General features: G+C 39.6%; 1 protein-coding gene across 4 annotated transcripts in view; it reads left to right on the forward strand.

The window, feature by feature from the left end:
• The window catches only part of PSIP1 (PC4 and SRSF1 interacting protein 1), a 35451-nt gene extending 22384 nt beyond the window's left edge, over window positions 1-13067 (forward strand). For 3 of the 4 annotated variants that reach the window (XM_080362337.1, XM_080362338.1, XM_080362339.1), the window contains 6 exons: window positions 1858-1913; window positions 3145-3215; window positions 9033-9134; window positions 9822-10041; window positions 10825-10936; window positions 12323-13067. In XM_080362337.1, the coding sequence (XP_080218463.1) occupies window positions 1858-1913; window positions 3145-3215; window positions 9033-9134; window positions 9822-10041; window positions 10825-10936; window positions 12323-12386 (625 nt within the window). In that variant the 3' untranslated portion in view covers window positions 12387-13067. The remainder of the gene's footprint in view (window positions 1-1857; window positions 1914-3144; window positions 3216-9032; window positions 9135-9821; window positions 10042-10824; window positions 10937-12322) is intronic. The other variant, XM_080362340.1, reaches the window with a different exon arrangement.
• Window positions 13068-16269: the final 3202 nt, after the last annotated feature.

Below are 16269 nucleotides of genomic sequence, written 5' to 3' on the forward strand. Positions count from 1 at the left end.
TACCAAGAGCAGTCTGCATTTGGAAGATAAATTATCACAGATGAATCAAGCATAAGAATGGAGAGAAGATCCTGCCAGAAACTGGGGGGGTGGGACAATAGGAAGAAATCTGACTCATTCTCAAGAGCTATTCTGCAAATGGGCGAAGAAGCCACCACCACCAGAGCATGATGTTCCCATCCCCACAGTTGCTGGGAGGGCAGAAGAAAGGGAGAACAAGGTAAAAATTTGGAGAGAAAGGAGGAGGATAATGGTCCCCTTCACCTGTAACAACAAAATTCTACCTTTTTTGCATTCATTAACCAGAATCTAGTTTATTTGGGGCTTTTTATCCTCTAGCCCTTTCTTCCCTTCTTCTTCCTCTCACTCCTCTGGAAATCTAATATAATTACTCTACTTGCCTGTACAAAGCTAAGCGTTTCCAACTCCAGAGATTCTAAATTGGCCTTAACGTCTTTGAAGCTCTTAATATATCACTACCTAAATCTGACATATGCTGATTGATTTCTGCAATCAAACTGTCATATTGATTTGGTTATAATAATCAAAGGTCCTCTACTTTTAAATAGCTGTCATATTTTAGGCACTGGAGGGTAGATAGAGCTTGCTTTCAGTAAGATAAAGGAGTAGTAGTTGATGACTGCATAATGGATTGAAGTATAACTGATGAATAATACCACAAAACTCAATATTGATGAAAAGTAAAAAGGCTTCTTTTGTGCTGTCTTCGAGTTCCTCCATTAATACACTGAATGTAGGCTGATACTTTTTTTGGTTACTTTCCTCATCAACATAGTTTCCATTTTCTGGTCTTTGTAGCTACTTTGCTAATATTTATGTCTGTTAATGGTGCTTTGTACACCATTCTGTACATACACAAAACTTACATGTACTGTTTAAATGGCATGAGCTTGTGCTGCCAGTTAAAGTAAACTGTTGATTCTGTAACTGGATAGAGCATGAAAGGGGCATAGAAGATGATAGGCATGCAGGCCTAGGTATTTAGTGGATGCATATTGCTGTGGCAGGAAGAAAGTGAGTCACAGAATACTCAGTCATGATGTGCTGAAACGTGCAAATTCTAAAATGAGGCTTTGAAACCCCTTAGACAAGACTAAGGAAATGCAAAACAGAGGTTCATGATCTTCTATGAATAAAGAGTTCAAAAGCTTGCTTGAAAGACTTCTGCCTGTCTTCATTCTGTAACTGAAATGGAAGCAAGTTTTGTTTGGTTTTCTTGAGTTCCAGCTTAATTTTTAGTGATACAATCAGAGAAAGAGACAGGAGACTTCAGTGAGCTTGTAATAAATCTTTTTCCTTTACTATTTGCTTGAAGAATGTTTAAATTAGCACTGAAACATTTATGGTCAGTTGTAGGTAGTTGTACTTCTACTGTTATAATAATTTATATGAGAAAAAAGTCACATAGGAACAGATTATGACTAATTGATCTTCCCATAATTCCCCATGGTAATGTTAAATACTTCTACTTTTTTGGTCATCATCATACAAATATTCTATTTCTCCATAAGTTATTTCCATATAATGCCATTTCACCAATCTTGCCATGTAACTAGAAGTACAGTTTGGAATGTGACTTGTTTTTAAAATCCTTTAATTTGCTGCTTCTAGGGAAAACTGTCTGCCGATATGGAGGATTTAATGACAGTATCTCAGCTAACTGATTTTGTTAGTTTTATTTCAGTCTCTGAAAACTAGGATTTGGGTTTTGCATGCGAACGTTTTACTGAGATAATACCTCAAAACACTACATCTCATCTAAATATTTGAAAAAAAAATGAAAGACTTAAAAACAGACAGTACAACACCATAAAAACGCTTTAATGTTTTTGATAGGCAGAGTAAAGAAGAAGGCAAGAAAACAGAGGTTAAGAAGATGGAGAAAAAGAGAGGTTGGTACAAAGAAGTTGAATTATTTTTGGTCATCTTAAATTTTGAACAGAATTATCTGCCTGGGAAAGATAATTTACTGCTAGGGATGGCTTTGAGGTCTTGGTTGAGGTTGTTTGATCCAAAACTGCTTCATGCAGATATGTGAAACAGTGCATTCTTATTCTTCTATGTTCTTTATTTTTTCAGTGTGTTAGAACAGGTCTTTGCTGTTCCTATTTCACTGTCATTGGAGCTTTAAACCTCGATGATCCCTTCTGTCTGCGAACAAGAAAGCAAAGCTCTTATTCTTTGAACCAAATCACTTTAAATCTTCCCTTTATGTTTTCCTGTTTATCTTCTCATAACACAATTATCTGAGGGACTTCTTTGAAGTATTTAGATACTACCTCTTACTAAGCAAGATGCTTGTTCTTCTTGAGCAAGAGGCTGAGATTTGGATTAGAAATAGATTAGATTCAGTCTTGTCTGTTAACCTAGACTTGCAAACTGATTTTCATAGGGATCATTTGTTCCTTTTTTAGTACTCCCATCTTTAAGGACAATTCAAACCACTGGCTGTAACTTGTAGTATACTACAGATCCAGTGGGATGGACTCCAACCAAACTATTGTTGGCAAGGGGGTTGGAAAAGAAGTGTCCAAACCCATCCAAGGGGGATTGACTTGAAGGAAGCTGTTTGCTGGCAGTATTGTTCAGAGTGCATATCACTTTTATGTGGGAAAAAAAATCCGAACAGGCATTGAGCAGGTGAATTAAAGACAGACACATTCATTTGTCTTACACATGGGGTTGGAGCATGTGCACTGAAAACGTTTTATTAGGATGGATTTGGACTGTAACATGAATTGTGTCTAATTTACTGAAAACATCCAGGTGTCCTGTCATTAAAGGTTTTCCAGTTTTGTAACTCTTGTTATTAATGAAACTTCCTTTTAACTTGTCCCAGGTGACAGCTGCATATTGAAATAGATCATTTTGAGGTTGTAACTCCTAAGGAGAAAACTATGTAGGTTGCTAATAAGTGTCTAGTTTTAAAAAGCTGTGTACTTTATTTCTGAGAGTAAGCCCTGTGGTGTATTTATGTATTTGCCTGTATAGTTATCTGATATAGAGTACCTGCCCGTATTTTTCTGCATTCTATGTGAAAATTGGATTTGTAGAAAGGTTTCTACAAAAACAAACCTGGTGTGATTATCAAATATTCATGCATAGTATTTTTTTCATATTCAGAAACATCAATGGATTCTAGGCTTCAAAGGATACATGCAGAAATTAAGAACTCCCTGAAAATTGATAATCTTGTAAGTATATTTTTAGACTGGTTTATGTGTATAATTTCAGTAGGAAATACTTTGAATGCATGTTTCGTTTTTAATTAATATTCCGAGAGTGAATGTAGTTTTTTCCGTTTAAAAGATAGCTGCTGCTTAAATGAAGTTACTGTGGACATTAGAAGATCAATGTCAGCAAGTAAAATTGATTTTGTTTAAAAATACTAAATAATACTAAAAATAATAAATCATTTACCAGAAACATTCAAACAAAATTCTAAGCATCCGTGCCAGCTCAGCCTGAGACATGCAGAAGCACCAGAAAGACACAATGAGTGTAGCAGTGGCAGACTCTGTGCTGCCAGGGATGGAGCCGCTACAGCCCCCCACCTGCTGACCCCACTCATTGTTGAGGGAAGTCTGCTGCTTGCTGGGGGCTCAGATTTGGAATGCTACTGACAGTGGGCTGGGGCTTGTCTGACCTTGACTATTTATTAGCTGCTGCTGGTTTTCTAAGTTGGGCACCAATGATACAGTAAGAGAAGACCTGTGAAGTATTAAGCATGACTGTACAACTCTGAGTGTCATGGGGACCCAGGTGGTGGATCTTTTCTTGAGGAAGGGACTTGTGAAGGAGTGGGTAGGACTGCTAGGAGGTGGCAGGATCCACCCACCTAAATGGGGCAGAAGTATTGCTGCCAAGAGCCTGGCTGGTGTTGTTAAAGAGCTTTAAACTTAGAACAGTAGCAGAGGGCAAAGTGAGGAAGTGGTGGAGCAGGGTGGCAATTAAATGATACAGGGTGATGAGAACAGAATTGGCCTTATAATCAACACAACAGGGTGGAAGTGGCATCACCATGAACATATGCACAGAAATGAGGAAGTGCTGGCAGCATGGTGTTACAAGGAAAGCTCTCGTAATCTTTCTGGAAAATCAGCACAACTGGGTACCTCTTTGAAGTGGTTGCACGCTAATGCATACAGCATGAAGAACAAACCAAAGAACTGAACATCTGGCTGCAGTTGTAGGTCTGTGATTTCATTGAAAGCACAGATATTTGGTGGGATAGTTCATGGGGCTGCAGCCTTACCATGTATGCATATGGGATTTTTAGGAAAGATAGGTGTTGGGAAGACATGATGCAGGATAACTCTTTGTGTGAGAGACCAGTGGGAATGCGTGGAGTTCTGCATTGGGACAGATGATAAGCCAACTGAGATCTTGTGGGTCAGGATTAGTGTGCAGACCAATATAGGTGACATCCTGAGGATGTCTACTGCACATCACCCGATCAGGCACAAGTAGAAAATGAAGTAATCTTACGGTAACTGGGAGACACCTCTGGTTCAGTGGCTGTGGTCTGCACTAGAGGCTTGTATCGTCCTGGTATCTGCTGAAGGGCCAACATGGGGATGATACAGCAATCCAGGAAAGCTTCTGGAGTGTCGTACCTTCCTAATGCAGGTGATCAAGGAGCTGAAAAGGGAAGATGACCTGTCAGACCTGATTCTTACAAACAGGGAGGATCTGGTTAGGGATATGAAGGTCAGGAGCAGCCTTGGCTGCAGTGACTGAGATGGTGGAGTACACAGTCCTTGAACAAGGGAGCAGGGCGAAAAGGGTCACAGTCCTAGGCTCAAGAGATCAGACTTTAGCCTCTACAGGGATCTGCTTGGAAGAATCCCTTGAGAGACCATGCTGGAGAGAAGGAACCCGAAGACTTGGCTCACTTTTAGATCCATCTTGACAAGCAGAAAGATAACCAAACATGGCAGGAGGGCTGCATGGATAAACAAGGAGCTTCTGGCTATAGTCAAGACACAAAAACGAAGGAAGCATATAGGAGGGGAAGCAGAGACAGGTGACCTGGGAGGAGTATGCAAACAGTGTCCAAGCATGGAGGGATGCGCTTAAGAAAACCAAAACCTGGGGAGAGAAATGGAGGACAAGGAAGCTTTTTTAAATACCTCACCAGCAACAGGAAGACTGGGAAAATGTGGGCCTGCTGCTTGAATGGGGATCTAGTGAAAAAGGACAAGGAGAAGGCCAAGGTACTCAATGCTTTCATGACCTCAGTTTGCTTGTACAATTCCTTTAGGAAATTCTAGGTCTCTGAGACCAGTGGAAAGTCCAGAACAGGAAAGATTTGGTGCTCAGTGGACAAGGATCACATAAGGGGGCATTTAAACAAATGATGTGGAATAAACTGAATAGTGCTAAGCGAGCTGGGTGATGTCATTGTGCATCCACTCTTTTTTCGTTTTGTGAAAAGTAACGGTAATTAGGGGGAGATTCCCAGGGGCTGGAAGAAAGCAGATATTGCCCTAATCTTACAGAAGGAGGATCTGGGAAACTGCAGGCCAGTCAGCCTGCATTGTTCCCTTGGGAAATGATGGAGGAAATTCTCCTCAAAATTGTTTCCAATAATATGAAGGACAGTAAGGTCTCTGGGAGTTGTTTGCACGGGTTAATGAAGAGGAAATCATGCTTCTGTGAGGTGACTGGCTTGGTGGATGAGGTAGAGCAGTGTATGTTGTTTATATTTTATATTTAGTTTAAAAAAGCTTTTAACACTGTCCATCATAGCAGCCTCATAGACTAACTGATGAAGACTGGACTAAGTAAGTAGGTGTACTTGGCTGAACTGTACAGGCTGAGCTACAGGGCATGAAAGACTGATCAGTGGCAGTGAGTCCAGCTAAAGACCAGTCACTGGTAGTGAATACTGTTAAAACATCTTCATGAATGATGGGATGATGAGACAGTCCACATCCATAACAAGTTTGCAGAAAATACCCTTTGGATCTCTCAGTTTTGTGTGGTGCTACCCAGAGGGATTTGGACAGGCTGGAGAAATAGGCCAAGAAGAACTTCACCAATTTCAGTAAATGTTCAGGTTCTGTCCCTGGGGAAGAATAAACCCCTGTACCAGCACAGGCTGGACACTGACTAGCTGGACAGCAGCTTGTCAGAAAGTGGCCTGGGGATGCTGGTGGACACAAAGTTTGCCATGAGCCAGCAATGTGCTCTTGTGCATCCTGGGCTGCGTTAGAAAAAGAATTGCCAAAACATGGAAGGAGGTGATGGCTGCCCTCTACTTCATGCTGTTGAGACACCGTATCCCATTTTGGGCTCCCCAGTACAATAGAGACATGGACATACTGGAGAGAGCCAAACAAAGTGCCACAAGGATGAGTTAAGGGCTTAGAGCATCTGTTGTATGAGGAGAGGCTTAGGTTGCCCAGAGAAGACCAAGAGGGGGATGTGTGTAGATCCCTGAATAGAGTGTAGAAAGATGACAAAGCCAGACTCAGTGAAAGGACAAGAGGCAATGAACACTAATGTTAATACAGGAAATACTGCTCAAACATAACGAAAAGCTGTGAGGGTTGTCCAGCACTCACATATGTTCATCTAAATTCTTGAACCTTGGCATCCACTGTTACAGTTGGGCAGTAAAAACAGATAGGGAAGGACTCAAGCTTTATCTTTTCTTTTTTAAAGCCTGTTCTAAGTTCTATGCCTTTGGGTGCTTTAGAACATTACTACCAGGTTTTCTGAATTCAAGGTTATTTGTGGTTTTGTTGTTTTTTGGGGAGGCAGAAGTGAGGGTTGTTGGTGGTTTGTTTTGTTTTTTTCCTCTGAAACTTCAGATTATGAGACCAGACCAGAAATACTTTTAGCAGTCTCTTCTTTGAAGGCCTGGAAGAGATGCAAATCTTAAAGTCCATTTCCATTTTCACAACTGAAAAAGCAAGTAAAAGGCTTTATTCCATCTCTGCCTTTATGTACTGGTGAAGACAAGAAAATTCTTGCTACCACTGTTAATTGGCCAGGGAGAGGTGTGAGTGTGACATCAGGTTGAAGACTTTCCCTAACTGATTGTGATATTTTCAAAGTACCATTGCACTGATGATTCTGAGAAGGATTCAGCCTTCGGTTTAGTATCTTCATTTTGTGAGTGCCATTTGTACAATGAGAAAAAATGAGTGTCAGTAAGAAGTACTGTAGCATGAGAAGCAGGAAGCGGCTTCAGCCCAGGAACTCAAGTGTTGTGTTGGGTGTCGGAGGCAAGGTTCTGGTACTGGGGGCAAGATCCTGTCCTGTGCTGGATACAGCATGTTCCAGTTGGCTCCAGTGGACTTACTACAGCCTCTCAGACACAATGGTGGTACAAAACGCGTGGGGCAGAGAGGGGAGGGGAAGAAGTGAGAAACAGCAGAAGGAACACAGGTTGGAGAAGAAGGGAGGAAGCAGGTGCTCCCTGTTGCTGGAGCAGGTATTCCCCTGCAACCTGTGAAAGAGACCATGAGGGAGCAGGTGTTCATTCTGTGGCCTATGGAGAGCCCATGCAGACTTCCCTGAAGGGCTGCAGCCTGTGGGGAGAGCCCCAGCTGGAGCAGAGGAGAATGGCAGAGGGAAGGGACTGTGGAGAGGAACGGTGATGTACTGACTGTCTGCCCCTACTGCACTGCTTGGAGTGGGCTGGGGAGTCTGGAGTGAAGTTGAACGTGGGAAAGGGGGAAAGGAAAGGATTGATTTGATGTTTGTCCTTGTTTCTCATGATACAGATGTATTTTAATTGGTAATAAATTGATTTTTCCCTAAGTATTGAGTCTGTTTTGCCCACAACGGTAACTGGTAAGCAATCTTCCTGTCTTCAGCTCAACCCATGAGCTTTCTCATCTTGTCTTCTTCCCCTGCACTGTTAAGAGGGAGAGGTGAGTGTCTGAGTGGGCATCTGCCTCCTGGCCCAGACTGACCCACCTCAGTGTTAACTATGAAACGTTCATTACCAGTGCAGCCTATTCTTAAATTATGTAAGTCTGTGCCAATACTTTTTTCTCAAAAAAATAATTTCACCTTAAATAAGCTTTTACTTCACAGCTTAAAGGTTTGGCTTACATAAATCACTCTGCTCTGAGCCAGATAGTAAATTGCCCTAAAATAATGAGTAAAAATACAAAAAATCCCAAAACCTCACCAAATCTCTGATTCAGAGGTGTATGCAGCAAAAATCTTGCAATACTGGGAAGAAAATTGGTTGTAGAGCTACAGCAAAAACACTTAGTTTATCATAATTGTATTTATCAAGTAAACCTGATAACAGGAATTCTGCTGAACGTAGTCCTGATGTGTTTCTTTGGAGTTTTTTAATACTAATTTCCCTTGAGAACAGGAGCTACAGCTTTATACAAGTTGCAGAATATTATTACCTGTACTGTAGGTGAATCTTTTTAGTTCTAAGTAGGAAGTAAAATAAACAAGAGTAGCGGAAGATAAGGAAACTGAGATCTAAGTATTACGGGAAGAAGACTTTAGTACAGTAGTTCTTAGAAATGGATGAGAAGCTCACATCACTACTACTGTGTCTCCTGCACAGTGTGTCATTCATAAAACTTTTAACTGAAAAATCTACGAAGATACAGTTCTGTATATTAACTGCAGTCCACTTAACATGTTTTGCTGCCTTCTCAGTAGCAATTCACCTGGGAGAAATACTGTATGGAAAAGGCTGACTATGGATAACAGCTTCAAACATGGAAGTACTAGAATGGTAAAAGCACTATAAAGCTTGAGTTTGTATTTTGAAAGTATACTATTTTTTTTTCAAATAAGTTTTTCAGATAGCATTTGCCTTTTGTTATGGAAATAGCTGAAAGGCTGATTACTGATAGTAGTTTTTACAAGTTTCACTGTAGAAATTGAATGTGCACTTAATTTCAGAACAAATTAAGGATATTGTAGGAAGGTATCACTGGGCATGGAAATTAATTTGGTATGGCTAAGTAAGGATTACTAAAGTGTAAGTTGAGTCTTCAAACTAATTTCTTGTTTATATACAGGATGTGAACAGGTGTATTGAAGCTCTTGATGAGCTTGCATCCCTTCAAGTGACAATGCAACAAGCTCAGAAACATACAGAGATGATTCTGACTCTAAAGAAGGTGAGATCTACAATGGTAAAGTAACCTGTGTGTTTTCCAAATGGATATCAGCATTGTTTACTACTGGAGTACTGTGTCCAATTCTATCTCCCCACAATTGGAGAGAGATGTGGACAGAGTGGAGAAGGTCCAAAGGAGAGCCATGAAGATCATCAAAGGGCTGGAGAGCCTTCCCTGTAAGGCAGGACTGAAGGGGTTAGGTCTTTTCTTCTTGAAGAAGTCCCAGCAGGAATCTCATCACAGTATTCCAGCACTTAAAGGGCAGCTACAAAAAGGACAGAGGCTCTCTCTTGACAGGGAGCCATATAGAGAAGGCAATGGGCAGCTGATACAAATTGCACTGGGAGGGATTTTTTTCTTGATAGAAAAAACAAAACAACAGAACATTTTTACAGTGAGAAAATCATTCACTGGAACAACCTCTCCAGGTTGTGATGGAGTCCCCATTGCTGGAGGTTTTCAAGATGCAATAGGACAGGGTGCTCAATAATCTCATACAGGGTCCCTTTCCCACAAAGGGTTGGATCAGATGATCTTTAGAGGTGTTCTGTGATTCTGTGATACTTCAGAGAGTGTAAAAGTGATCTCATTTCAGGTTAAAATAAGAATTTCATCTAGCATGTGATGAAATCACACGCATATTTAAATACTTAAGTGGAGCTCATTGTTTTATTACTTTGATTTCAGATACGGAAATTCAAAGTTAGCCAAGTTATCATGGAGAAATCTACAATGCTATACAACAAATTCAAGACCATGTTTCTGGTTGGGGAAGGAGATTCTGTTCTTTCCCAAGTACTAAATAAATCACTTGCTGAGCAGAAGCAGCACGAGGAAGCCAACAAAACCAAAGAACAGTGGAAGAAAGGAGCAAACAAAAAACTGGAAAAGGAAAAGGACCAAACAGGTAAGACATAGTTGTCTTGTTTGTGGTTTTGGTGTTGTGTTTTTTCTTCTATAGCACAGTAGGTTTATAGAGGGATTTTTTAGTAAACCTGTATCTTCAAAGAAAATGGACTGTCATTTCTGACTTAATGTGACATTGCTCAACAACTAACTCAAAATTCACTGTCTTGTGAAACCAGAGGAAAACATGTATTTGTCACAGAAGTTTTAAAGAGGTTAAATATTCCTGCTTTAACTTCACCAAGTACAGCTTCTACATAGTGCTTTGTTTTCCTGCTTTACAATATATATATTACATATATAACTAAACATTTTACTCTGTATATACTGTTTCTCATATTTTGATTATGTACATATCTGTTAGAGTTGAGAGTAAACAACCATCTATGGAACTAGTACCTTCTCTAGTTAAAGTATCAGAAATCCCCCAAAACTGACTGACTGGGTTAGCATGGTAAAAAGTGTATTTTCTCACTTCTCAGGATATATCTAAGCATTAGTCCTATTATCTGTAGCCTAGCAAACATAAGAATTTGAAATCTCATTCAATACATACTTTCCATTTCCCATTATTAAAATTATGGGATGAGGCTCATTGCATGGAATTTTCAGAAGTTGAAGCCATATCAGTTACTGCTTTTTTAATTGTTTCAGCTGCTATGTATCAAGGTGAGGGGGAAAACATTTACACTGTTTATGAAGGTAAAAAATTATCTAGGGCTTTTTAGAACACAGTTTTACTGCCTGCAGTACCATTTCCTTTCCCTGCCCTTTCATTTTAAAGGTTCAAAGGTTCTGAATGGGGGATCTGAAGCTCAAGACACCAACCAGTCACAACAAAACGGAGAGAACACTGAGGAAAAGAAAGATAAGCATGAAACTGGCAGTAAGAAAAAGTGAGTTAATAACCTTACTGAACAAACGATCTGCTCTAGCAAAATAATGTAAATAAAACAGCTGTAGAATGAAATTACTTAACCATGTTGAGGTACTGTTTTCTTTACAGAGTTTTCTCTCAACTTCAGGGAATTGTGATAGCATGCAAATCCTCACTCACTGCAGTGGTGGAGACTAAAAGAACTATGGGATGGTCTGTTAGGAGAAAGCATGTGGTGAGACAGGACAGCGTATAAGCTTTCTCCTATGTTTAAGACTACTCGATGCTATTAAGTTGGAAACGAAATCTGAACCAAGTCTTACAGAAACTAATGGGATTTATTTCATTTTTTTTGGTGAAATCATGTATTCTAACCAGTAACCAAGCCACTTAAATTAGTGTTCTATGGTGTAGTTTTGGAATTGCCCAAATACAGGGAAACTGCAGGCTAGAACTTAGACCTGTGAAATTTCAGATCTCCAAACACATTATAGAGGTCAATGCATTTACCTTTTCTAAACAAGAAGCCATAAGAATTCTTGAATTTGTCAGGAGATAATTATTTAAACCTTAGCCTCACTGAAAAATGCTGGTTTGTAAACAAGAACAAGCAGCAGTGAATCTGTTGTATAAGATGAGAAATACTTAATAGAATTTAGTGACCTATGAGGAAAAGGCCTAGGATTATCCTTGAGCTGAATTGTTTTGTTAAAGTACCACTTTGTTTTCTACAAGCACTTCTGCACTGTGTGCTCAGGATTCTTTTTGGCAAACATACTTTGGGCAGTATGTTGAAGCATGTTTTCCTTTCATCGCTGTCTTCGTGCAGACCAGGAGGAACTGCAGTTGCCTCGTGGTTTTTTGGGTGTCTTTCAAGTTGATAATTAGAGGCAAGACATGTCCGTACCTTTCTGAAGATGCAGTTAAATTTTGGAAGACACAGGTTTTGTAACTTAATACTTCTGAAGTGATTGGCACATAAGAACATATTTTTGTTTTCATTTGTTAAAAATATATACTGCTCCCTGGGGTTACGTTAGTGACCAGGACACATAGTGGATTATTCATAGCTACTAAGAGAAGTTACAGTTGGTAAGGTCTGTTAAGCCAGATTGCTTTTCCACTGGAGCTGACACGCACTTGGCAGCAGACTAGGGAGGACCTCCTGGGTGGAACACAAACCGCTTCTGGATGAGTGCAGTTCACAGCTGGTCACAAACATTCATGTGATGTTAAATGCCATCAGCTTAGCTTTCTGTTTGGGAGCAGCTGGCATCACTACCTGCTTCTGTTCTCCAGACTTTATCTACAGCACTGCTTACTCTAGACCGCACAGATTTACCCGCAATAAGTTTTGCTCTCCACATTTTCATCAGTCATTAATGTTGCTTTATTTTGTTTCTAGGACATCTGGTGAAGAGAGAGAACTTGAAAAGCCAGTGAAAGATTCTGCCTTTGAAAGCAAATGACACCGCTGGAGTCTTTTTTCTAAATACAAATTGAAGAAGATTGTTAAGTTTTGCATTTGAAATCTATAGACTGCAGAAAGTTTAAAATAATTTTATAAGCATAGTATTTTGAAGTTAAATTTTGTGGAATAAAAGCCCTTTGAATTTTGGTTTAAAGTATTTAAACACTTTTGCCAATAGTTTTGTCCAGTATTAACAGGTAACACATTTCAAAATACGAGATTTCCAGTTAAAGACAAAAGCTTACATGTTACAGGATTTAGAGTTGTAGTATATTTTTATCTGACTACTGTATGTTTGTCTAGCTCATAGCAGGGAAAAGTGTAAATACTTTTAACTGCCTAATTGCTTCATTTGTATAAAACCTACTCTCTTCCTATGACACTGACCTCTGTTTGTGCATAGTCTTTCAACTCTTGTGGGGATGTCTTTTCACTGTGTTTTGTAGGAGTTGAAAGCAGCATTTTTATAGCCGTTAATGTTAATGTATGAGTATACTTACTTTTTTAAAAACAAGTTTAGTTCTCTTCTTGCAAAACTTATTGTGCCAATTTACTGCAATGTGACTTTATGCTTTTGGTATAATAAGTATACTAGAAAGAAATCTGGTGTTTTCACTGAACCTGTTGGTGCACTCTGGAAAACACTGTCTTGAACAATTTCTGAAATTAAAGAATTTTAAACTGATAAAGAGAGACTGGTTCTTAACTTGTATAGACTAAAACATTCATAAGAAAAAACGAGTGTCTAGTTTTAGTACTGTTTCATTTTTATTATCGTGGCATTAACTTGAGGATTTCTAACTTGAATTTTAACAGAAACACTGGTAAAGTATTTTAACAAGAAATCCTAAAGGCATTAAATGGATATAAGCTGCTCTGAAAATTCTTTCTTGAAACACACCCTTTGCCTGACATCAGAACTAGGAACAACTTGTGTGTGAGTAGAAAGTGATATTTGACAGAGGCCAGCCAGGTGAGAAATTAAGAGTTCAGTGATCCTAAGAATTTTGTTAGGAAGACATCAGGGAAGGTGACAAGTGTTCCAGGTTTATGTAACACCTTGTACTCTATCACCTTCAAGGCAGCAATGGGCCAACACGGTCATGGCCTGGTGGAGGCCAGGACTTTTGAAGCTTTAGCTCACACCATTCAACAAGGAAGAGTTTCAGTATTGCAGCATGGGCAGGTGTCAAATATGGGAAAGTCAAATTATTTCTTGTTTACATGCCTTGCAAATTGCTGCCATGGCTTCTTCAGTCAGCACACCTGGGTTTGTTCTTATCCCAGGTAGTATGGAGAAAAGGGATTTCTGCCCATATATAAAACAAGGCATGCAGCTTTTTCCCCATTTTAAGTTCAACAACTTGGTACAATCTTTACTTTTGTTTGCAGTTCTGCTCTTAGAGTAGCACTAAGCAGCTAGGTAGTCAGGAACAAGAAAAAACAACTGAAGAGCTCAGTAGCTCAGGACCAGGTGGAGATCTAGTAATTCAACACTGCTTTCAAACTTCCTTGTTTTGCAGAATCTGAAAGTGACAGATTTATCTTGACTAATGTTTTATTTTTCCACTGAAATAATGCACTACTGTGAAGTAACTCTCCTGATTCTGAAGGGATGAAAACCTTTTTCCTTAGCACTGCCTTTTTGCTGCCTTTTTTTAAAAAAATTTTCTCCTTCTTAACAGACTACACTAGTAAACTTCATAATAGCTTTAGGATCATAGCCCTAACCTTCCCTTCTCTTACTTCCGTGGTTAAGTAACAACAGTCCCCACTAGTGACCAGAGGCACCAAAACCACAAAAAACCTGAAATCAGAGCTCTCATACCTGATGCCTATTGCTCAAGCACTATTAAAGTTTATGATGTTCAAAACTGCTATTTAGTAATCTTTGCTAGTTTCCAGTAGTTTGCATTTTTATAATGTAACTTTGCCAGAATCCATCACAGTGAATGGTGGTTTCCCTTGATGTTCTCCTGCAAGAGACCATGTGTGCAATATGTAGTTAGTGCACAGAGGCTGCTGCTAACACCTGTTTACAGTGATACACCTACATAATGTTAACTGCCACTGGAGGCTGTCCCTCACCAGAACCCATTAGATTTATTTTTAGTCTCAATAATCCATAAACAAGCTGTAATGTTAAAATGAGGCAGGATTATAGGTTTGGTAACGTGGAAAAGCCAACAAAGGAATATTTATTTCAACATTGAACAGCACTGTTCACCAGCAGCTGAATTTATGGAGCATGTTTTGCTGCATTTGTACAGCAGACTTCTTCATACTAGAATACACTGCATGCTTGCTATAGGCTTCTTCACTATATTGAGTACTTTTACATATAGAAGGTTATTTTTACCATTCCTTATTACTCTGCTATCGTTTATGTCAATGGATAGAAGCACATGCATCTGTACCAACCTTAACAAAACCACAATTGGTGCATATTTACAAAATGGTACTATTTCCACTTTGTCTTCCTGCCTGAAGTTGCAAGGAGCCTGAAACCCTCCGTTCTCTCTTCACAGCTCCATGTTGCTGCTCAAAGAAGCACACTCTTAAATTACTTTTTGCACAAAATGCAGAGCATCCATCTACCATAGCGTTTTGTAGGAACACACAGTCTGCCTTGGGAAATGAAAGTATCAAGCTTCAGGCACCTAGAAAGGTTAATTATTAATTATTGAAGCCTGCATTTACAAAGCAGAATCCACTTACCTGATTACTGAAAACTCTGCCTGGGAAGAAGTTTTAGTTCACAGCAAGATATTTAAGATTTTGAATACAGCATCTCCTCTCACATAAAAGTAAAAATATGCAAGTAGTTATAAAACTAAAAGCTAAAACTGCTTGCACATTTTTTCATGTGCATAAGGGATATGTATTTGTGTAATGAAATGGAAGGTGTTTATGTACCAGAACTGAATCGCTTTCAGACCTTGAAAACAGCATCTCAGGTTAAACCTGGAAGACCAGCAGCCATGGCAGCTCCCGGAATGAAACTGTCCTGGGCAGACGGTCATGATGTTTGGCCTCCACAGATGCTGAGTTTTGGCAGTCATCTCTACAGTTTCACAACGGGCTGCTGTTGAGGGGAGAGACGTGCATTTGTGGATGCAGGGAGTCTCGTGCGGACCTGTCCCACTGTATGCAATTTGACTGTAAGTCAACCACTTTATCCTATAAATATGACAGCCTGGGTGAGCCGACTTTGAGCTCTCTGCTAAATAAGCTGGCTGTATGGCAATGGTTTTACTACTCACAGGTCAGTGGATGAGCCCAATTTAAGTTTAACATTAATTATTTAGCTTAAGTAAATGCACACTAAATATAATGAATCATTTAGAAGTAAAAGGTTGTATGATTTTTAATATACTCTGCTTCATGCTGCCTACTAAACTGGATTTGCTAACGTGTTAGGCTGTAAAGTTCTGCTCATATTTACCAAAGGCAACTACAAACTACACTGAACACCTGGAAGGTAAGGTCCAGTTTGCACTTTGCTGGGAAGAATGGAACTGACTGAGAAAAAACAATGATCCAAGGCTAACGCAAAGACATACCAGACATGGGCAGAACAGGGCCTGTTTTGCACTTCACTGAGAAGGGTTTGCTCAGACAAAATGGCACCTGCAAGGACACGGACCAAAACCAATGTCTACAGGTAAACAAAACAAAGGCACATATGAGATCAGTGAAAAAGGTCCAATGAGAAGCAAGAAGACCCCAGAGCGAAATTTTGTTATTGGACTGAGTCATGGTATGAATGGTCTGTAAAGATATAAAAGTCAATGGTTTTCTATGCTCAGGTTGGAGCCCTGCACAGGTACCCAGCTCGAGCCGGCCCTCCTGCTATTCTCAGAAAAAAAAATAAATAATGG

Source organism: Nesoenas mayeri (genome assembly GCF_963082525.1).
Source record: "Nesoenas mayeri genome assembly, chromosome: Z".
Lineage (NCBI taxonomy): Eukaryota > Metazoa > Chordata > Aves > Columbiformes > Columbidae > Nesoenas > Nesoenas mayeri.